Source organism: Natrix helvetica (genome assembly GCF_964273705.1).
Source record: "Natrix helvetica genome assembly, chromosome: 2".
Lineage (NCBI taxonomy): Eukaryota > Metazoa > Chordata > Lepidosauria > Squamata > Natricidae > Natrix > Natrix helvetica.
In genome coordinates this window covers 108,732,143-108,755,713 of record NC_138552.1, presented here as the reverse complement: position 1 = coordinate 108,755,713, position 23,571 = coordinate 108,732,143, and the positions used below count along the sequence as shown (strand labels likewise).

Below are 23,571 nucleotides of genomic sequence, written 5' to 3'. Positions count from 1 at the left end.
TCCAAATCAGGGGCGTCAAACTCAATTTCATTGAGGGCTGCATCAGGGCTGTGGTTAACCTTGTGGGGGCAGGGGCGGCCAGACATGGCCGACTGGGTGGGTGTTGTCAACTGGGTGGGTGTGGCCAGCTTGATACCACTCCTCAAACTGCCGACATGTTTCCTCTTCGCCATGGGTAGACTGAGCCAAACCATGCTGGCCCAATGTTTCCTCTTTGCATTGGGTAGAGTGGGCTGAAGCGACACGGGCTGGCCCCTTACATTTTCTAGGACGACCCTTTGGGCTGGATCCGACCATATTGTAGGCAGGATCCGGTCTACAGGTCTTGTGTTTGACACCCCTGCTCTAAATGCATCTTTACTGGATCAAAGACTGTCAATTCTCTGAGTGCACTTGTTGATTCTTTTGTTTTCTTGAACTTGTTCACCTGACATCTGGAAATGTGATTTTAATTGCTCCAGGAAGAATGTCACATTATATACCAAACACCTGATTTATATATGATGCTTATAGAGTTTATCTGGCCATAAGCCAGAAAGTTAAACAGGAGGAGGCTCTTACTTGGGAGTATGCAGAAGAAATCTTTCTCTAAGAACATATTACCATAAGGTGAAATATTCCAGCATTTAATGCCAAGTATATTGTATATAGTCTTTGCTCTTCTTTTAATTTGCCCAGCTCTAGATAGCAATTCTAGTTCATTGTGGCTGAACTGAAAAAAGCTAAACAAGGTTTGATTTTCACAGACTGGAGAGTAGGAAATGCAACCAGTTTGTGCTAGTTGGTTGTAGTGTTTAAGATGTTGGACTAGAAGTAGGGCAATCCAGATTCAGTTCTATCCTGAACACTATCAAAACAATTTTATGTCAATCACTCATTTGCATTCTAACCTCCCTCAAAACCTGCAGTTGTAGGAATAAAATGAAAGGATGTTCTTTATAAACTGCCTCCAGGAGAAAGGGCAGGATATGAATCTAGTAAATAAATGCATAGATTGGCAGTGGGGGAAAAAAACCATTCCAGAAGAAGATGGTAGCAAAACACTTCTTCACTGGCTGTATTCAAGAAGTCACCAGGAGTCGAAAAGAAGTGACATGTTTTGATTCAGAGCTCTAGTTTTTGAAATGCTACCTTTCCCAAACAGCCTTTTATACTTTTAAATGCAAGTATAAACTGCTTTTCGAATAAACAAATCCATTATTTAAATAATGTTCTTCACTTACCATTAAAATATGGTAGCAAATATATTTCATTGTACCTCTGCAGTATTTGTTCCTTTTAGGTTCTTAACATAATATGTAGGATGCAAATGGTCCTTGACCATTGCCAAGGTAAAATAGGAATCTGTTTGTTTATTTACTCTCCTTTGTTTACCAGCCATTCTTACAAGCTCTCTGTAGCTAACTAAACAAGTTAACAAACACACCCTTCCACGTGCATGCAAAAACAGAATCTATATAAATAAATCATGAATGATATATATTATAAAGCAGCTTCCTACTGTGTCAACTAAAAGGGAAAAAAATACAAGTTTCTGAAACAAAGGACAGATGAAATAGGCCAAAATTCAGCAACTTTGGATAAAGCTTGCCTCTGAGGTCCGTCAGATGATAATCTTGCCCAGATGGGACCTGCATTTGACTCTCTGAGATTTAGTTGGATAGGAGAGGAATGTCAAATAACCAGGCCTGAAGCCATGAATCTTATTGGGAAGCCCACTAGTAACCAATGGAGCGCCAAAAATATTGGAGGAATCTAATTATATTGGGGCATACCCATTACTGCCTGCCTGGGCCATCACAGCGGCTTTTGGTTGACATACAGGAGAGAAAAAAAAATGGAAGGAGCATGGGTAGTAAGCAAGAGGAAAGACAAAAAGACTTATGAATAAGCAATGAGACAGAGAAGAGAACTGGTCTACATGAATTGGGTAATGAGGCTGTAGCGGGTGTAACCCAAGCCCTTGCCCAGAAAATACTAGATGCACAACCTGGAGAAAGTCTTGATCATTTACTATTGCTTCCCTTAGTTACTCATGGCTAACTTTAGGAGTTATTCCTAAGGATACATTTGAATGAAATGATAACATTGCTCTGCCCAGGTGCCATTTAACTTACGAGATCAGTGTCTTCTCACTGATTTTCTTGGCAGTCTATTCCCCATTTAATTTTGTTCTAAATAAAACATTTCCTATCATGTATTTATGCACTTACCTAATACACAGGTATCACTCATACTCTTTGCACAGAGGAGGGATTGCAGGAATGAAAAGATGAGTAATTCTCCAGAGAGGGAATTCCTTACTGATAACAACTACCAGTAAGAAATCAACCTCTATAAACATTACCACTAGTGAAGCTGGTTTCAAGGAAGGAATTGCATTTTGTGGTATTCTTGCCAACACACACACACACACACACACACAGCCAATCTCTCTCTCTAGGTTTTAACATTTTAAAAGTTCAAGTTATGTTGATTGTCAGTAATCTCCTGCTTGATTCTCAATGTAAAAAATATGATTTACCCGTATCCAGAAAGTCATGGGAACATAAAGTGGAAAAAGTTATTGAAAATGAGAAGGTGAAGATCTTGCGGGACTTTCGAATACAAACGGATCGCCATTTGGAGCACAACACGCCAGATATCACGGTTGTAGAGGGCCGAAGTGTACAGTTTATTGATATCGCTGTTCCTGGAGATGCCAGAGTCGAAGAAAAAGAACTAGAAAAAATAATGAAATATCGCGACCTGGCAATCGAAACTACACAGCTATGGATGAAGCATGTAACAGTGATACCCATTGTCATCGGGGCACTTGGCACCATGTCCAAGAATTTTACAAGATACATCAACAAATTGAAGCTTCCTGCAATAACACCAGCGGAACTGCAAAAAACTGCGCTACTCTTCTTATATTTTAAGAAGGTACTTGGTTGATACGCAGGACGCTGGCAGCAAACCGTATCAACCATTAGCACCAGTCACTGGTATTTGTAATGCATTTTTGAATGTTCAGTTGGCTGAGTTTCATGTTTAATGAATAAAGTTAATAATAATAATAACAACAACAACAACTTGGAACAACTTATATCCTCCAACGTTACCTTAACAGTTCCTAGGTCCTTGGTTAGGACTTGAGCTGTTAGGCTACAAACCAGCCCCAATAACAACAACAACAACTTGGAACAACTTATATCCTCCGACGTTACCTTAACAGTTCCTAGGTCCTTGGTTAGGACTTGAGCTGTTAGGCTACAAACCAGCCCCAAAGGCTGTGAATCTCACCAAAGATTAACATCATCATCATCATCATCATCATCATCATCATCATCATCATCATCATCATGTTGAGGAACTGGGATTGTTGGAACTTTCTTTGTTAAGTTGATAGTTATTTATATTAGTTTTGTCCATGGATTTACCTGTACTAATAAAATAAACTTATCAGAGGAGGCATGTAAAAAGCAGAACAGTTTAATTCATATTTGAGTACCTACTAAAATATAATACCATGTTTGGAGAGTATAGAGCAGCGATGGCGAACCTTTTTTGGCTCGCGTGCCACAAGTAGGGGGAACGTGGGGGATTGTGTGCGGGCGTGCCGCACCCATAATGCAATGCGCCCCCACAGTGCGCATGCACGCACAACGCGCCCCCCAAATTTTTACATGCTTTTTTCGCCCTCCCCAGGCTCCAGAGGCTTTATAGGAGCCTGGGGAGGGCCAAAAGAGCCTCCCCCGCCCTCCTGGAGGCCCTCCGGAGGCTTCAGGGAACGTCCGGAGGCTTCCCTGAAGCCTTCGGAATGCTTAAAACCACCCTCCGAGCAACCCGGTTGCTCGGAGGGTCTTTTTAAGCGCTCCAAAGGCTTCAGGGAAGCCTCCGGACGGTCCCTGAACAGGCACGAGACGTGCATCTCCATCGCCCAGGCCCGGATCGCCTCCGCTGCACGGCGCCTCGGGCCCGGCGTCCTTGTGCCGCTCCGCCCAGCCTCAGCGCGCTCGCCAGGGCCCGGCCTTCACATTGCTGCCGCCAGGATGGGCTCGGCCGAAGGGAAGTCCGTCGGGCCTCGGCCGCGCCGCCCTTGCTGCCTCCTCTTCCTCCTCTAGCCGCGCCACGCCAGGCAGGCCACACAGCTACCTTCATCCCAGCCTCGGGCGGCCCCGCGCCACATCGTGCTCAGCCCCGCGGGCGGCTCCGTCCTTGGAGCTCGGCTGCCTGCTGCCTTTCCCCTCCTTTGTCTCCCAGCGTGAGCGGCACGCCGGCGAGTTGCGACTATTGCCGCCGCCGCTGCTGCTGCTGCCGCTGTTCACAGGACCCGCCTCTTGCCCTCTTCCTCCGGTCGGCAGGTTCCAACTTGTTTGCTGCCTGCCGGGCCCCGGCGCCGCGTTCGAGCCGGAGGGGGAAAGGAGGAGAAGGAGAAGGAGGACAACAAAGCCCCCTTCGCTTTCCCCCTCCCACTTCCCCTCCCTTTCAGCTTAACCCTTGCGACGCCCACGCAAAGCCCCGAGGGGACGGATTCCTGTGCGGGACGCATGGCAGGAAGGCTATAGAGTCCCCCCTCCCTCTGCCGTCCAGATGGTCCCTGAAGCCTTCGGAAGGCTTAAAACGACCCTCTGAGCAACCCGGAAGTCACTTCCGGTTTGCTCGGAGGGTGGTTTTAAGCGCTCCTAAGGCATCAGGGAAGCCTCCGGACGGTCCCTGAAGCCTCCAGGGCGGGGTGGGGGAGGCTCTTTCGCCCTCCCCAGGCTCCTATAAAGCCTCTGGAGCCTGGGGAAGGCGAAAAATAGCTTTTAAAAAGGTGAACTCAGCTGGCCAGAGCGCGCATGCGCGCTGGCCAGCTGACAGGGCAGCGCCTCGAGTGCCCTGACAAATGGCTCCGTGTGCCACTTGTGGCACGCGTGCCATAGGTTCGCCATCACGGGTATAGAGGATGGCAGATGACACAGGGAGGGGAGATCCATTACCAAGGGAACAAATAGATGATGGGGCAATATGCTGGCTCTGTAAACTGCTTATAGAGAGGCTGTAAAGCACTGTGAAGCTGTATATAGCTATTGCTATCTTGATACTCCTAGTTTGATTACTAATTTTGCTTTTTTTTTTTGTCAGATTCCTCAAATATACAATACTTCCTGGCCATGCCTTTCCTATCTTTTCATTAAAATTCTGTTTGTTGTTGACATGGGTTATTTTGTTCCTCAAGAGTAATTTTCTTATTGGGCTTTTTTTTCTGCAGGATCTGGGAATCTCCTCTTTTCTTGGCTGCCAAGGAGAACAATGTTCAGGGTCTTAGGAAATTAATCGAAGATGGTTCTTGTGACATTTATCAAAGAGGTAATTAAACCTACTATGAAGAGAGGATTTTCTTGAACTATCAAGTGCTGCATTAAAATCGCATGCATTATTTTCTCCATTCACTGATCCTCTGCAGTACATATGTGCAGATGTATATAGAAATGTGACTCTTCTTTCACATTATGTGGTTGTTACATGCTGGCTGGGAAGTTCTGGGTATGGAAGTCTACAGGCCCTAAAGTTGCTGAGATTGAGAAACACTCCACCAGGGGTGGGGGTGGGGTCCAAAACAGCCATCAAGAAACATTTTGGTACAGAAACAATATTTTGAAGCAGAACATTTCTAGATTATTTGCAACAGTCCATTCCAGGGTAGGAATGTTCTGTGACTTAACATTTTGCAACCCTTTAGTATATACCCAAGACTAGTGAATACCCAGGTGCATGCTTATTGCAATTGGATGAGAAGAGAAGATGCCAAGATGGAAGAATGGTGTACCATTTACAGTCAAACTACAGTGCCCTGACTTTTAGTACATAGCAAGATGGAATAGTTCCCTTGCCATTACAGAGCCCTACTTCTGTTTTGGTCTTCTTTGCAAAACTCTACATTTTATATTAAAAGATATCCAGAAGTGAGGCAATCCAAATTTTCTCTCTTTCCCTTTCATTTTAAAAAGGCAGACAATAGATTGATGTTTCTCAACTTACATATCTGTCAACCTGCAATGAAATGAAATGAATACTTTATTGGCCAAGTGTGATTGGACACACAAGGAATTTGTTTTGGGGGCATATGCTCTCAGTGTACATAAAGAAAAAATTATTTATTTATTTATTTATTTATTTAGATTTCTAAATCGCCCCCTCTCCCAAAAAGGGACTCGGGGCGGTGTACAGTCAGATAAAATGCAGATAAAATACATGAATAACAATATAAATAATATAAAACAATTAAATACTAAACATTTAGGTGGAGGAGATGAGACTGTACAAGAAATAAATATGCTATGGAAACCCTAAAAAAACATCCCCAATTAAAATACCCAATAAAATACATTCATCAAGAATCATAGGATACAACACATAGTGATAGTCATAGGTTGCTAAATAAGCAATCAGATCATACATTGGTATGATTTGGTTCGATATGGTAGTTTATAGTCCATAACCCTCAAGAAAAAGGCTTTCATTCTGTAGTTGATCGATTTAGCTGTTGGGGTTGATAACGTGTATTTTTGTGTATCTTTCATGTGTATGGGACACATGTCTGAATCAACAACAAGGCTTGGTTGTAAACTCATTGTTAAGTGACCTTTTTTTAATTATTATTATTCTGTGCAGGAGCGATTGGGGAGACGGCTCTCCATGTAGCCACTCTTTATGATTGTACAGAGGCTGCTGACTTTCTTCTGGAAGTTGCTCCAGAACTCATCAATGAGAAAATGACATCAGTACTTTATGAAGGTGATTGCTATTAAGGAGCTGATCTAGGATTTTTTCTTTAAATGTTAAAGTTTAGATCAATAGCAAATGTAGATAGTTATTGAGATCTTCCATACCTAAGTACGATGCCCAAATGACATATAATGTAATAGCAATAAGACTTATATACCTCTTCATAGTGCTTTATAGCCCCCTCTAAGTTGTTTACAAAATAAGCATATTGCCTCAGTAATCTGGGTTCTCATTTTACCAACTTCGGAAAGATGGTAGGCTGAGTCAACCTTGAGCCAGTGAGAATCGAACTGCTGGCAGTCAGCACAATTAGCCTGCAATACTGCATTCTAACCACTGTGTCACCACAGCAATGTTATGATATAAGCTCTGCTTTTTTATCCTTGTGTCACATGATACAAAAATATGTTAGAAGTGGAGCTTATGATGCCTCATAATGATATAGCTCTTTTCTTTATGGAACATCATTCCCCCCAAGGTATGATTACCCCCCAGCCTGTTATTTTTTCTGAAAGGCCATGAAGACATGGTTTTGTCAACCGGCCGTGGTACCACAAAAGAATATGGAGCCAATCCAGTGGAATATTTGACTCTGTTGCTGCTGCCAAGCAGTGGGAAGCGTTAATGGGTTTTTATGTTGTGGGTTTTTAATGTTGTAAACCACCTGCAATCATCTATGTGTGAGTTAGATGTAAGTTTATTAAACACATTTTAAAAATTGTTTAATAAATAAACATTCTAACACACGATTTAACACTTGATGTAACACTTGCTGTTGCTGCAAATATTCATGATCTCAAATCAGAAAACAGAATGAATGTTAATAGGAACAAAGTGTTTTGTGTGTAGTAAGAATGGGAATTTTTATCTTTTTTTCTGAACTATTTACTGTCTGAAAAGCTAAAGCATCAGAGTTGAAATTTGCTGCTAAGTCCTATGTTTTGTAGCAAAGAGTGACCGTTTTAGGAAGTGGATTTTCAGTGGGAAGATGGTAAAGAAGGGAATGCTTAAAAAGCCCTTAATTCTACCTACAGTCTCAGATACAGTGAATTTAAAAGAGGCGGAATCCTAATCATAGGATTCACAGATGTCATTAATGACATATCTAGTATAACTGGAGCTTTGGCTTTCATTTCCATCTGAGTGTTTGAACTTTGTATTGGATCTTGTAAGATAGGAAAGAGTATGAAAGATGTTCTTTCTAAATTCCCTGTTGAAAAACAAATCTAAAATGGTGGCTGGTTTCTTAGCATTCCATAATTTGTAGAAAGCTACTATTGGGTTACAAAGAATACCCTAATTTGAATTTTTAAAAATATTAATTGCAGGACAAACAGCGCTCCACATTGCAGCAGTTAATCAAAATGTTGACTTAGTGAAACATCTGCTGAAGAAGAGGGCTCACATTTCTACTCCTCGAGCTACAGGACACTTCTTCAGGCGTAACTCCTCACATCGCTCCTATTTTGGTATGATTCCATCGGTTGCTCCAGAGGACAGAGATAACGTGATTAGCAGAAGAAAGTCAGTGCTCCACAGAGTTAGCTCTGCTAACTCAGAAGTTCTTTTCTATCCCTCCTGTTACTGCTGGATCTGTCACTTTAGTACAGAAATCTTAGAGTAGTTTTATCTGCAAGTGAGTAAACATAATGGGATGAATCAATATTTAATCATACAGGAGCTTTGGCTTTCATTTCCATGTGAGTGTTTGAACTTTGTATTGGATCTTGTAAGTTAGGGAAGTTTTGCAGAATATGAAAGATGTTCTTTCTAAATTCCCATTTGAAAAACAAATCTAAAATGGTGGTTGGTTTCTTAGCATTTTATAATTGGAAACAAACCACTATTGAGTTACAAAGAATGTCCTAATTTGAATTTTTAAAGTTGAGGACAACATGCAATTAAAGAAGGGTCCTTGAAATAACATCTTCAATCCCACTACCATAAGCCCTAAAGTTAGTCTGGATCCAACAGATTATTTTATTTAGATTATGTATGCAGAGGCATGGCTTTCCTAAATAGGCAGCTGCTGCCATACTAAAAGTACAAAACAAAGGAAAACTGATTAATGAAAACTGATTAATCAAGGGCAACTTATTCATTGATCCTCCAACATAAATGGAATCAGCTAAATAGTGAACCCTAATTATGAGTCTCAGAATAGTTTTTGTATTTCATTACCGAAACTTTGTTTTAATTTTGTTTTCCCTCACATATTCTTCCATAGGGGAGCATGTTTTATCTTTTGCAGCCTCTGTGGGCAATGAGGAAATTGTTCGTCTATTAATCGAAAATGGAGCTGATATCAGGGCACAAGATTCTCTAGGTAAGATGCCTACAGTCAACTTGTAACAACATGGATTGTTTTTGGTAGAAACAATGAGGAACTATACCTGGTTTGAATTTGGTAGACCATTGAGTAATCAAACACTTGGCGCTTACGTACAATTATATGACAGCATTTAATATATTTTTAATAGTTATCTTTAATTCCTAGGAATTTTGGGGTGTTTTATTTTTCTTCTTGTTTGTTTCATCTCCAGGAAACACGGTTCTTCACATTCTAGTTCTTCAGCCAAACAGGACATTTGCATGCCAGATGTATAATCTCATCCTTTCCTATGACAAACAAGAAGGGAACATGGAAGCGTTAGACTTGATTCCCAACAATGAAGGTCTTACTCCATTCAAACTGGCTGGAGTTGAGGGTAACATTGTGGTGAGCACATGGACCAGTTGATCTCTATGGGAATATTTTGGGGGGAGGGGAGGGAGAATTTTTAAAATATAATTAGTTTTGATATCTTGTTTTATCCTCAGAAAAGTCCTAAACATTTATATTGGACTCCCTGACATTAAATACTAATTAGACCAAAAGCCAGATTCAGAAGTTAAATCTTGGCTTGTTATGGACTATAGTTTGGTGCTGGGCTCATAATTTAGATCCTCCTTATTTCTTTATATACAAAGCAAGAAAATTTAAAGTTCTATTTATGTGTTTCATGTTTTACCTAGGAATGGAAGGAAAATATACAACCAAGTCTCATATATATTAAGTGTGAATAGGATACTTATGCTAGTGTAAGCAAATCTTTTTCCTTCAGATGATTTTCTGATATAATTGTAATTCAAATTTATTTTTAGTATGAACATCTTTGTCTTAATTGGAAATGTGATTTTTCTTTTTCTTTTGGGTGTTGTTTCAAGTCAATCTTGACTCCTGGCAACTATGTGGACTAGGTCCCTTCAGGCATGGTTTTTCAGAAATGATTTTGCTATTGCCTTGTTCCTAGAGGTTAAAGAGAGACAGAATGACTGGCTCAAGGTCATATCATTGCCTTCATATCTAAAGCAAGACTAACAGTTTTGGTAGATCTAGAAAACAGACTCCTGGTTTTTAGATCAGTGCCTTTAATCAGGATCCTAATGGAAAAATCAGGATCCTGATGGATAAAGTTCTGGATCCTAAAAGCTTATAGCTCTTTGAACCATTCAGGCTGTATTTCAGAATTTCTACACTTTCATCCAATTCCAACATCCAGAGTTGAATTATTTTGAAATGCAATACCATATTTAATACATTCTAGTACTGAATCTTATCAGCAATCTGATGTAAACAATCCTGTGCTGTTTTTCTTTTTCAGATGTTCCAGCATCTCTTGCAAAAGCGTAAACAAATAATGTGGTCTTTGGGACCTATTACTACTATTCTCTATGACCTTACAGAAATTGATTCCTGGGGTGAAGACCAATCTTTTTTGGAACTTGTTGTATCAACAAAGAAAAGAGAGGTACTATGGAGCTCAGATACTTTTAATCTTTGTAGAATGATGACTGCTTCTATTATTGAACAAGGAATCTGAATGTTCTCCTAGATCATGGGTGTCAAACTCACAGCGTCACGTTGCCATCACGTGACATTTCATGACATTTTTTCCCTTTGCGGAGCTGGGGTGGGTGTGGCTGCTTGTGACTCATCTGACCTGCGGGCTGCCAGTTTGACACCCCTGTCCTAGATGTTCATATACTGTATATTGCATTGTCTCTGAAGTTTTTGTCCAGCTGATGAAGAAGCAAAGGTTGCCGAGATTCTGATAATACATTTACATCACAGTCTTAAGAGAAAAGTCTTTCAATGCAAATTGTGTAACTACTAATACAACAGGTGGAGAATTTGACTGAATAAGCAAAATCTCCTTCACTCTTGTTACATATTTTCATTCAAATAAAGAATTAGACCGTAGTCAAAATATTCATAACATAAATCAACTATTTGAAAATTTGCTTCTCCTGTATTTACAGAATGTTAAATGATGTTTTAAAAAATAACAATTTAGAAGAGCCCACTATATGATTCTTTGATTTATAGAAAGTTGATTTGTTGCATAGGCTTCTACTTGTTTTCTAATTTCTATTTTTCATTCATCTCTGAAAATGATCTCAGAAAGTTCAAAATTTCCTTCAAATAAAATATAGTTAATTGGTTCATTTTGTTTATATAGCAGCTTTCTTCCTGGAGCTGAAGGTGATTTACACAATGCTTCCTCCTCCTGATTTTTTTCCTCCAGAACAACCCTTTGACGTAGGTTGGGCTGAAAAACAAGGGCTGGCTCAGTGCACCCAGTTCCCTAGCTCAATGTGGACTTGAACCTGTCTCTTCCAATGCTAGGTTGCAGAGTTCCACGGAACTTGGATGGCTATGATTAAGCAGGATTTATTTAAGGACCCAGGAACTATATAAAACATTAACAGTATTACTGTCTGTAATGGAGTTAGTGATATGATAAAGATTAATCTGGAATTCGTTCCATTATTTAGCCTTATTTCACACACACACACGCACACGCACACACAAACACCAAGTTTATTTATTTCTTGTGGTTAACTTCTCATTACAAAGTTGCAATTTACCTTTTGACCTTGTGCCAAAAAGTCCCTTCTTGTGTTCCTCCATCCCCCACCTGTATCACTTTCCAAATTTGCCTTGTACTTAAGGATGCAAGAGATGCATCTGTACAGTAAAGAGTTTTAGTCTCTGAAATGTAATTCCCAAAATAGAAAAATCTTCACAAGTCTTCATGGAACTCTAGAGGGTGAAGAGATTTATATCCTGCCATTATTTTATAGTTTGTTTGGTAATAACTTAAGCATTGTAGCCCCCTCTATTTGTTTTAAGGCAAGGACTGTAGCTCAGAGATAGATAATTTACTTCGAATTCAAAAGTTCTTGGTTTTAATTCCTGGCATGATGGTGATACCAATGAGGATTATGCGTTCTCAAATTTTAGTAAGCCATTTTTAGTCAACTTTGCCACCTTGTAATTGTTTCTTCGACCTCTGGTTGTAACTGACAAAATAGGTCAATTGTCCTGGAAAGATACATTATTTGCCTACTAAGACCTTGTTAACCTTACTGGATTTTGCATGTGCTATCTGGCTGTCATCATGTTAAATTTAATAACTTGTGAGGTCTATGGGAAGGGTTTCTTTTTTTTACACAACTTATGGTCATCATTGACTTTACAACACCAATTTCCAATTTTACTTTTGTGAAGATTATATATGACATTTGACAACTTTTGACTTCATTGAACCATAAACATAATTAAAAAAGTAACTGCATTTAGTTCAAATCATATTTAACTCAGCTTAAAAAAATCATTCCTTAGCATATGTGAGAAGTTAGCAGCATATATTCTTTAATATTTTAAAGGAAGCAGTCAGATTTATTAATTTGTGTGTTTAAAATAGAATCAGTTTACCCCTTCTTCTTATATCAGGCAAATGATATACATTTTACAAGTGTAACTGAGTTCAGTGAATAATTTCTGTTATATTGATCCATAGTTTAGAATGCAGTAAATTAATCCTAAAATTCTTTTTATATATAATTTTTAAAAGACGTTTTTCATCAGAGGAAAAATAATACAAATTTTAAGCTTAACATACGAGAAATAAAATACTCAAAAAGTGAAAAGAAGAAAAATAGAATAAATAGAAGTGGTTCCCAAACTTCTTAGCAGCAGTTAAAAGTACATTTACATTTTATCATCTCTCTTTAAAGATGCATCAAAGTTAATTCTAAAATTCTAATGCAGAAAAAGGTGAATGAAAAGTTTAATACTAGCATCATACCAAATCATGTTATATAAGGATTTATATGATTCACATATAATTCTAAGTCATACTATGACTTGCATCATCCATCCACTTAACATTCTGATTATAATGGCACATCACACATAGTCACATAATTTGTGATTTCAAACTGTGATTAGAAAATATACCTTTCAATTAGGCTTTCTGGTTCTGTTTATTGGTCAGAGCAAAACATAGCTTTGCAGTTCAGGTTTCATTTCATAGCCATGGGTAGGCACGATTTATAATGTAAACAATTCCATATAAATGAATGGTCTACTAGTTTTCCTTCCCTGAATTCAGGAGACCTGGGATAATAAAATAATGGATCATACTAAGTAATCCGTGATTGCAATATACAAATGTCAGACCCTACAATATTACCCATCTTGAAAGTTAGATGAGTTGAAACACAAATAGATAGACATTTGAATGCAAAAGAAAATAATAAGAATAAATTCTGATTGGGAGGCAGGGACAGAGGGAGACACAGGACATAAATTGTATCTAATCTTTTAAATAAATTGTGAGAGTTTAGAGGAGCTAGCTATCTGGCCCAGGCCTACCAAGATTGCTCAATCTAATCTTATCAAAGGCCAGATTCCTTGTGTATCTAACCACACTTGATCAAATAAAGTATTTGATTCTTTTAAAAAATCCCCTCATTTATCATTGGCTAATCAATGCAACATATAGTCAAGCAGTTGATTTGAACAGAGGGAGAGACCTTAAAATATATATTAAGTTAAATAAAACAGTGAGAGTGCCTGACGAATGAGGAACATAGAACAATGTTATAAATCTGCTGATTATGGAGTAGAGGCCTTTTGAAAGAAGATGCATAGTTTTCTCAGGAGTACGTGAAGAGCTCCCCCCCCTCTAACTGCTCTCCAAGTAAGGAATACCCTTTCTTTTGAAAGTTCACATGTCTTTCTCCTGTTTTTAATCTTATTTTTATTTTTCTTGGAATGCTGCCTTGCAGTTCTTTGTGAAAGAAAGTATATAAGTGCCACCAATATATAAAATTAAGATACACTTGTAAGAATATTTTATTAGGACCACACCAGTGGCTAATTTTTGAAATAATGGGGACTTTTAGAGTTAATTCCCAGGTTTTTTTTTCCTCCTGCCTCTTCTTTCCAGGCTCGCCGTATACTAGATATTACTCCTGTGAAGGAACTTGTGAACCTGAAGTGGAGTACATACGGGCGTCCTTATTTCTGTTTCCTGGCTCTGTTTTATGTCCTCTATATGATTTGCTTCACCATGTGCTGCGTTTATAGACCACTGAAAAGTCGCTCAGAGAATCAAACAGATGAGCGGGATAACACCATCATTGTGCAGAAAACATTGCAGGTATATTTGGTGTATAACTAACTACAGGTTTCTCTGTGAATGTAGGCAAATTGTAAAATAACTGTTTTCATAATGCAGCGCAGAAGAATCAACAACCAAGTTAAATAAAATGTTAAACTTTGCAAAACCTCTTTTTGAAAGTGCTCCAAGAGGCCGTGAAGAAAAAGGCTGCCACAATTGTGAGAACAGCTTAAAGATAAGAAGAAGAAAAATCACTGAATTTGCCAGCAAGGCTCTGGCTTTCACTAGGCTCTCTTGAATGAGTCATTCTCATCTGATCCAAGGACAAATAATCCACATTTCTTAGATGGAAGATTAAAAAATGAAAGATCTTTCCTTGTATTCAACTGTATTCTCTTCAGTCTGTAAATGGAAATTAGCATTTCTTTACAAAACTCCCTGCTATAAAAGCAAAGTACCAAGGGAAATATTCTACTCTTGTTTTTTCACTGGCCTACAGTATTTGGTTTCTATGTTCAGGAAAGATTTGGTAATGAATGTTACTTGTTGCAAAGTCATCCTTTGGCTCATCTTTCCAATAACCGTTTCACTATCAAATCAATACTGCCAAAAGAGAAATAATTAAATTATACTACACTAAATAAAGTAAACGTCTTGATGACACCAGTTCCAGATTTTTCAGATCTCTTATCATCTCCTTAACTAGGATACTTTCCTGTTTTTAGGAATCATATCTGACATACGAGGATCAACTCAGGCTTGTGGGAGAGTTAATCACAGTGATTGGAGCCATGGCAATTTTACTCCTAGAGGTAAGGACAAAAGAATCAAGTTCCATTAAACTGATCTTCATTAAAATTTACCAACATCAGATTGGCAGTTCTATCTGCCAATCGAGAGACACTGTATGCCTAAGCTATCATATGTTATCTGAAATCAATATCATTGTCTTGAAAAACATGATGCTACATATGCTTCCGAGTCCCTTCGGGGAGAGGGGGCGGTCTAGAAATCAAATAAATAAATAAATTTAATTAATTAATTACTTCTGACTTGCCTGTTGGGAAGTATCCCGAGTTAATTTTTTGTTTTGGAAATAGTTAAAGTAAATACAGATGAGCTGATTGTGGATTAATATAGCCAGTAATTGTTTAGCAGGACCTGCATATACTGTAATAAAATAATTGATCAATATTACAATTTGAATTCACTTCTTTAAATCCCTGTCTTACTAAATTTTACAGGCTTACGGCATTTTATATTTTAAATTGTACCCTGTTTGGAGCATTTTAACATCTTTTCACATTTTGCTTGTTTAATCATTAATATTAAAATATTTTTGAACGTCTTTATTCTGCAACATTACTACTCTAACAAGAATTGGTTTAGATTGTTGACTTATCAAGGTGTTGCTACTAGTGAAAAGCAGGTGACATTTTTGATTGCTGATAGTTGCAGTGCATAGGTTTCCCTTTATAAAATCATGTCAAGTACAGGTAGTCCCCGACTTACAATAGTTTGTTTAGTTACCATTCAGTTACCGCGGCACTGAAAAAATGTGACTTATGAACGTTTTTTCACAATTATGTCCTTTGTAGCATTCCCATGATCATAAGGATCAAAATTTAGATGCTTGGTAACTGGTTCATATTATGACCGTTGGTATGTCCCAAGGTCATGTGATCACTTTTTATGACCTTCTGACAAGCAAAGTCAACAGGGAAGCCAGATTCAGTTAACAACTGGGTTACTAACTTAGTGCTTCATTTAACAACCATGGTAAGGAAGGTCATAAAATGGGGCAAAACTCACTTAACAAATGTCTCACTTAACAACAGAAATTTTTAGCTCAATTGTGATCATAGGGACAATTAACAGCATTGTCCTCATAACGGCTTGTTTTTCTCTGTTTTTTTCCCCTTGACTTGGGCACAAAATACGTTCTGAACTCTCTGTACTGTTGATTCAATTTCTAGAGGTAGACTCAGCACATTGGTGAATTCAGTCCTCAGTTGGTTATAAACGTTTGATACATATTTCATTTTTTAATAGATTCCAGATATTCTAAGAGTTGGAGCCACAAAGTACTTTGGACAAACCATCCTGGGAGGACCTTTTCACATAATAATGTGAGATTCTACAGTTCCAAAACTCACAAATACTCTTCCCCCCCCCCCTTACATATACTCTGCCATTGTGATTTTCCTTTCACCATTTTTCTCTTCCACTTCTATTTGCTTCAAATCTAGATTTCTTTCTTTGCAAATTTGTCTCTCTTAACATCTGTTTATGTTCTGTCTGGTGGGGGTTGACTGCTGAATCTCCTGAAAAAAATTGAAATTCCTCAGATCTTTCAACTTGAGATGCATTAAAATTGACAACAAACAATTTTTCACAAGAAATGCCTTGTTCCAGCAAAAGGGAACAAAGAGACATAATTTTCTATGAATGCACATGACCATATATTTACATGTATTGTCTGCTCATGTATGTTTAGGGCTCAATTCTGTCTTCATTAATTTTATGTTGTATTAATTACTCATTCTCACTTAGTTATATTTTCCATTTACAGCATCACATATGCCTGTGTGATACTGATAGCCATGGTAATGCGACTGACCAGCACAGAAGGAGAAGTGGTCCCATTATCCTTTGCCCTGGTGTTGGGCTGGTGCAACGTCATGTACTTTGCACGAGGATTTCAGATGCTTGGGCCTTTCACCATCATGATACAGAAGGTAAGGAAAGTGAAGCTAAAAACTGAAGTCAAACTGAGAAAGAATTCCACAGGTAGTCCTCAATTTACAACTATAAGTGAGCCTACAATTAACGGATGTGATGCAGTCATAAGTCAAGTCATTGCATGACTGAATCAATTTTGCAATAGTTTGTGTGGTAGTTGTTAAGCAAATGCCGCAGTGATTAAACCAATCAATTTCCCCTAGTGGGTGGGTGGGGGTTTGTCAGAAACTGGAATTCAACACCAGAAATTCGCAAGAAATGTCACAATATCTGTCACAATGGCAAGGAATGCTGCAAATGGCCATAAAGCCGAACTGGTTGCTGAGCAGCCAAAACGCATTCACATGACTGCAAGGGTGTGTGTGTCTATTGTAACTTCAAGGGTTCTAAGTAGCTTTTGGGTAGGTCCAGTGTAATTTTGAATAGTTGTTAAATGACTGGTTGTAAATTGAGAGCTAGTTGAATTTTTCTCAGAAGTACACCTTTTCTAATAATTGGAACTGAGAAGTTAAAGGTCAGACAATAGTGGGCAAAGGAGAGCTGGAGAAAAGTTAGACGTAATAACATTATTGTTTTATCTTACCTACAGATGATATTTGGTGACCTTATACGTTTTTGTGGTCTAATGGCTGTTGTCATATTTGGCTTTGCCTCAGGTGAGCTCTAAAGGAAGATGTGAACTTCCAAGATTATTCCAGTATTCTTTGCATGTGCAGTCTGAGAATCATTTCTCCAGCGGGGAAAAAAATCCCCTACATTTCCAGTTTTTTAAAAAAAAATGTACCCATGTTTTTGTATTAGCAATGGCTTTCCTAAAAACTCTGGGATTTTAAGGAGTGCCATAGCAAGAAATCAATATTAGCAGATAATCTAAAACATAAATTATTTGGTATTCAATGGTGAGTTTTCACTGTCATGCACGTGGGAGTGCTGGACATATGTTCAGTGAATGTGACTGAACACATTCACCAGTATACCAGCTTAGCAATATTGACTGGTGTCTTCTTCAAACAAAATGCTTATAATTTGGAGAGGGAGGCAGTATCCGCCTAAATATTATTGGAAAAATGGAGGAATAAATAGCAGGAAATATTGTTATCAGTCTGTTGGTAGCCCTTGTTAAAAGGAATTCATCCAAAATGCGTTATAATTTGGGGGCAACGTGCTCCTAAATATTAGTGGAAGAAATGGAGGAATAAATAGCAGAATAAATTGTTGTCAGTCTTATGGCCATTGTTAAAACTGAGAAGAACAGATCCTTTGCTCTAATCTAGCATGAGTCTTATGTTTGGAAAGTCTATAGGAAATGTACTGAGGTTTCTTGTGCAACCTTTTAAGAACAGAATGTTCTTAAGATACAAAGTCTAAAATAATGGCTTTTAGGTCAGCGGTTCTCAACCTGTGGGTCGGGACCCCTTTGGGGGTCGAATGACCCTTTCACAGGGGTCGCCTAAGACCATTCGAAAACACATATTTTCGATGGTCTTAGGAACCAAGACACCAATTTGATGGTTGGGGTTACCACAACATGAGGAACTGTATTAAAGGGTTGTGGCATTGGGAAGGTTGAGAACCACTGTTTTAGATGATGGTTTACCCATGTTTAAAATTGCCTGCTTCTCATCTGCTTTTGTGGGACTTCCGTAGCATTGAATATCAGCATCCAGTTATTCACGTTATGGAAGAGAAGAAAAGAATTTACATGCCAGCCTTAGATTTTTCATGAGAATTAAGAGAGTCTATTAACCTTCAGGACAAGTAAACTCATGGAGAAAACCTCAGCAGAAAGACAGATAAGGAATTAAGATTCTTGTGGCAGAGTAGTTGAAAGGAATAGTATAAGATGAGGATGCCATTATCTGGTTCTAGGTGTGTGAGTGTATATACTATGTATGTGTAGCTGACTGCTCGTTTTTGTTTCTCATCAACAGCTTTCTACATCATCTTTCAGACAGAAAATCCAAGCAATCTGGGACAATTCTATAATTATCCCATGTCTCTCTTCAGTACGTTTGAGCTCTTCCTTACCATCATAGATGGACCAGCCAACTATGATGTGGATCTTCCATTCGTGTTCTGTGTGGTGTATGCTGCTTTCGCTATCATTGCTGCTTTGCTGATGCTCAACCTGCTCATTGCCATGATGGGTGACACTCATTGGAGAGTAGCCAATGAACGGGATGAGCTTTGGCGAGCGCAGGTGAGATTATAGTCCTGCAGTGCAGTCTGTTGAGAAGTCATCTATTTTTGCTGCTTTGGACATGTGTGCAGTGGAAATTTAGATCACTTTACAACTGATTTAGTTGCCATGGTTCCCGATGAAGCATTTCTGGGATTTGTGACTCTAAAAGGAACTGAAGTGTCCCAGAATTATCTTTTTATAATTTTCCAATACAGTATATTTGGAAGAAATAATAACAATTAAATAAACTAGTCTACGTTAAGATAAAATTATAATACTGATATGCCCTTTTGCTGTAAAGTTTTGTTATCGATTTCACTACTGTTAGCTGGGTGCTAATTTAATGTTAACTCTTTCTAAATAATTATATTTTCCACTATTGACAATACCATCATCACACTCAGCTAGAAGCAGCTGCTAAATTAATCTGTAATTCTAATTCTTTCCAGTTCATTTAATGAATGCATACTTTTCAGCATACAAGCTTGCAGATAGGAATGAAAAATTTAAGGATTCAGATCTGCTGTGCATGGCTAGTGAAGGAAGAAATGACAGTGTACTCATGTTTAAAGAACTGAGTCCAGAGACAATCTAAAGGCCTCACAATTCGTTTCTAGAATCAAGGCTGTAACCTGTGTAAAACATTAAGCTCACAACAAACCTGGTGGGATTCACCTCTATGTAAACATGTTATATCACATTCAAATCCATTTTCCCTTTTGATTATAGGTAATGTGCAGTTTTAATAGCTGGAAAGTCTTTTCGAATTGCTCATAACAACACAATGTAATGTTGAGGTTATTTTTCAATAGTTAAAAATAAGGTACAACAATTTGAAAGATACTTACATGCAACTGTGATTATTCCCCCATATCCTTTTTCTCATTCCTGCCAATGCAGGAATGCTGTGTCCACGTTGTACTCTACAAACTGCAAATGCCACTTCATGTGGTAGCATGCTCTGTCAGTCAAATTCTTTTCTGCTACAGATTAATTAACTATCCAGAAAATAAAGTCTAATCTACCTTCCTCCCCACCTAATCTGCCCCCCCCCAAAAAAATGGGTTTCCCCTCTAAATATGGAGAATTGTTTGATTTGAACAATTTGAACAGTTTGAAATCATTTGATTTCTTGTCCTATGCATGAAAGGGGAGAAATTGTTTTGAGAAGATGAAACACTTTTTATAAGAATGTTCTATCAGTATGTTTAAGAGGGCTGTGCTCAAAAACCAATAATCAGTTCTACTATAAGGAACAAAGACACTCAAAGCAAGCTCTTCTACCCCGTAGTTTTCATCTTGGAAACACTCATTTAGATAGCAGAGTAATTCACGCCGAGTGCCTATCATCAAGGCTACAGCAAAATTGGCCACTTAATTTTTTTTTAAGAAAAACCCTCTCCTAGCACCTAACAGAATCACCTATTAAGCATCACTGTGCAGGCTCTGACTCCCTTGCACAAACAGCCACAGAAATGATTCAAGAAAGGAAGCAAGATAAATAAATTAATGTCAACGCAACCTATGAACAGCATTAACAAAGGAAAAACATATTTCAGTGGGTTACACACACACACACACACACACACAATCTACCGAATGCACATGAGCAATGTATACATTTTGCCCTTGGTACCCATTGTAAATCTCAAATATCAAGGCAACCTAATTTTTCCATTTGGCAACCTGACAGCTAAATAGTACAGTAGCACAGTGCACATGCTAAGACAACCCAGAGCAATAGCACTCTATTACCCTTATAGAGCATGAAAAAAAAGACTCCCAAATGAACCATCTTGAGTACTTGTCTATCTCTAACTGTAGCAGAAGATTGCACTGTAAAATAGATGGTTGCTTTTGATTTGGTGTCTGGTCCCATTTGTATGGGTCTTTTCCCCCCCACTTTGGTTCCACTTAGTGAATTCTTATAAACCTAATGATGTATTTGAACAATTTTCTATTTTGTTTTTGAATACAAACGTTTACCTGGTTTTGTGGCATGATTGAACTAATCTGTTTGCTTTCGTGCAGGTTGTTGCTACTACGGTCATGCTTGAACGGAAACTCCCGCGATGTCTTTGGCCTCGGTCTGGTATTTGTGGCCAAGAGTACGGGTTAGGAGACAAGTGGTTTCTCAGGTGAACTCCTTTTACCTAGTTGTGTATGGCCTACAGGAATAGTCTCCAGTATAGGTAATACAATTACTGTATTTTTCGGATTATAAGACACACCTTTTTCCCTCAAAAAAGAGGCTGAAAATCTGGGTGCGTCTTATACACTGAATACAGCCCTTTTTGTGCCTCCTGAAACCCTGCCCCTTCACCAGAATGGCCATGCAGAGCCTGTAGAAGACTTTCAGAGATCTCCTGGGGACTGAGGAGGGCAGAAATGAGCAAGAATTTTGCCCCCCACCCAGCCCCCAGGAGCACTCTATAAGCTTCCTAATGCTCTTTTTTTGCTCGTTCCCCCCCCCCCCCCGAACACTTTACAAGCCGCATAAAGGCTATTCATGCCCTTTTTTTGAGGGAGTTTTGCAGAGTGCAAAAACTTTTTTTTAAAAAAAATTGCCTCTTCAAAACCTTGGTGCGTCTTATACTCCGGTGCGTCTTATACTCCGAAAAATGCGGTAGTTAAAATATATCTAGACACTTGTATATAAGAACATAAAAAGCTGTTTATACCAAGCAGATACAGAAAACTAGCCTGTTTAATTCCTGCTAAATTGATATCCAGCTTTTTAGACACAGGCTTTTTGTTTCTAATTTGCAAATATCAATTTGGAAATTATGTTTTCTAACTAAGGACAGAATCTGAGATTGGCACTCAAATGTGAAGTCAAAGGATAATAATACAAACCCGGTCCAGTAATTCTATTACTGCTTTCTACTTTGCGGGATTCAAGTTGCCTAACTATTACCAAGTCCAGATTTACATGCCCTACAGCCAGGTGTACACCCATTCCTGTGTTATCAAAACTGAGTCCTTGGTTCAAACCAGAATTTTTGTGGCTCAAAGCCTGGAGAGATAAATAATACGAGAGCTTTATCAATCGCAGCGGAATCTGGAATCTGGCTGTTGCGTCTAATGCTTGTAGGAGAGTTAAATTGATTAGTTTTGGCCTTGAACCTGTTTTCATAATGAGGAATCTTGGCTAAACCTGGCATGTTAGTTTCATGATGTTTTTAGTGGGCAGTGTGTGGCATTTGTTCTTTTAGGATTTTTTCCCCATTACTTCCTGTCTTTATTTTATAATGTAAGCCCCTTAGGGTCACCTGGAATTGGGTGGTCTCTAAAATAAACAAATAAGTCATTACGTTTATTTGCTCTCCTTTCCGCAGGGTGGAAGAGCGTCTGGATATCAGCAAGCACAAGATGTTACGCTATGCAGAGGCATTTAGAAACCAAGACAAAGAGGTTTTTGATAAGTATTCTGGGAAACTATGCCAACCTGAACCTTTCCAATTCAAGAAAGAAACTCCATCTCCATCTGTCTCACGAAGCACCACTCTAAGTAGCTTCCACCGTGGTTGGCAAATCCTGAGGAACAACACCTTCAGCCACCTTCGTGGGGAAGTCAATCATGCTTTGGAAGAAGAGATCTATCACGTCTGATATGCCTCTTGAATGACTGGTCACATTACTGGTGCTTTGTGCTGCTTCACAAATTCTTCCAGTAGTTGGTGGGATCTGGGGGCAGTGACATCAGGATTCAGGATGAATCTTAAACTTCCCTTGTAATGGAGCATCATTTTGTTGCTTTCCCATTGTTCCACCAAAAGGACTGAAAAAAAGTTACTGGTTTTTTTATATAGGACTCCAGTGCACTTTAAGTTAAATAGGTGACATGGAATTTTATCCCAGGTACAAGTTTTGTAGTCAATATGATAGGATTTCTTTTCTTGGCTGAATTGAATTCCACTAATGTTTCCCTTGGGGAGAGGAATAACAAAAAGGTTTACAAATGTAATTGTATTAATATACAGCCTCCTCTGTTTATTCTTGCTGGCTTGGAATCAATGTTTTGACCAACCCTTGACCTGTTTGACAGTTATTATACAGGACCAGAATTTTGCTTCGAGGAAATCTAAAAATAAAACCCTAATTAACTTGAACCCTAACTTTAAGTCACCTTAGTAGGTGAACTTCCCAAAAGTATTGTGTTTCCTTGAGAAGACATCCAGATTTGTTTAAGGTAGAATACAAAGTAATACTAAACACTTTTACTCAGCCAAAAATAACTGCAATTAATTTAAGTGAAATGTTTCAAAGGGTTTTTTTCACAGTCTCTACTTCCAAAGTGATGGTTCAGAGATGGCCTTTCCTACAGATCCAACTTGAAAAGATCATCTTTCCAAATATAAAGTGAAACAAAGCAGGTGCTTCATTAATTTATCTTTAGCTATCACTTGAAACTTTACTCCAGAAGGAAAAAGCCAATAT

The 23,571-nt window shown here is 38.6% G+C and overlaps 1 protein-coding gene across 1 annotated transcript in view; it reads left to right on the top strand.

Moving 5' to 3' along the window:
- The window catches only part of TRPV5 (transient receptor potential cation channel subfamily V member 5), a gene marked incomplete at its 5' end in the record, with an annotated part of 30,606 nt that extends 7,311 nt beyond the window's left edge, over positions 1–23,295 (top strand). The window contains 14 exons of the mRNA XM_081944882.1: positions 5,237–5,334; positions 6,640–6,762; positions 8,082–8,222; positions 8,981–9,079; positions 9,297–9,472; positions 10,398–10,544; positions 14,034–14,246; positions 14,933–15,019; positions 16,260–16,336; positions 16,780–16,945; positions 17,539–17,605; positions 18,881–19,149; positions 21,163–21,269; positions 22,470–23,295. Of these exons, the coding sequence (XP_081801008.1) occupies positions 5,237–5,334; positions 6,640–6,762; positions 8,082–8,222; positions 8,981–9,079; positions 9,297–9,472; positions 10,398–10,544; positions 14,034–14,246; positions 14,933–15,019; positions 16,260–16,336; positions 16,780–16,945; positions 17,539–17,605; positions 18,881–19,149; positions 21,163–21,269; positions 22,470–22,743 (2,044 nt within the window). The 3' untranslated portion in view covers positions 22,744–23,295. The remainder of the gene's footprint in view (positions 1–5,236; positions 5,335–6,639; positions 6,763–8,081; positions 8,223–8,980; positions 9,080–9,296; positions 9,473–10,397; positions 10,545–14,033; positions 14,247–14,932; positions 15,020–16,259; positions 16,337–16,779; positions 16,946–17,538; positions 17,606–18,880; positions 19,150–21,162; positions 21,270–22,469) is intronic.
- Positions 23,296–23,571: the final 276 nt, after the last annotated feature.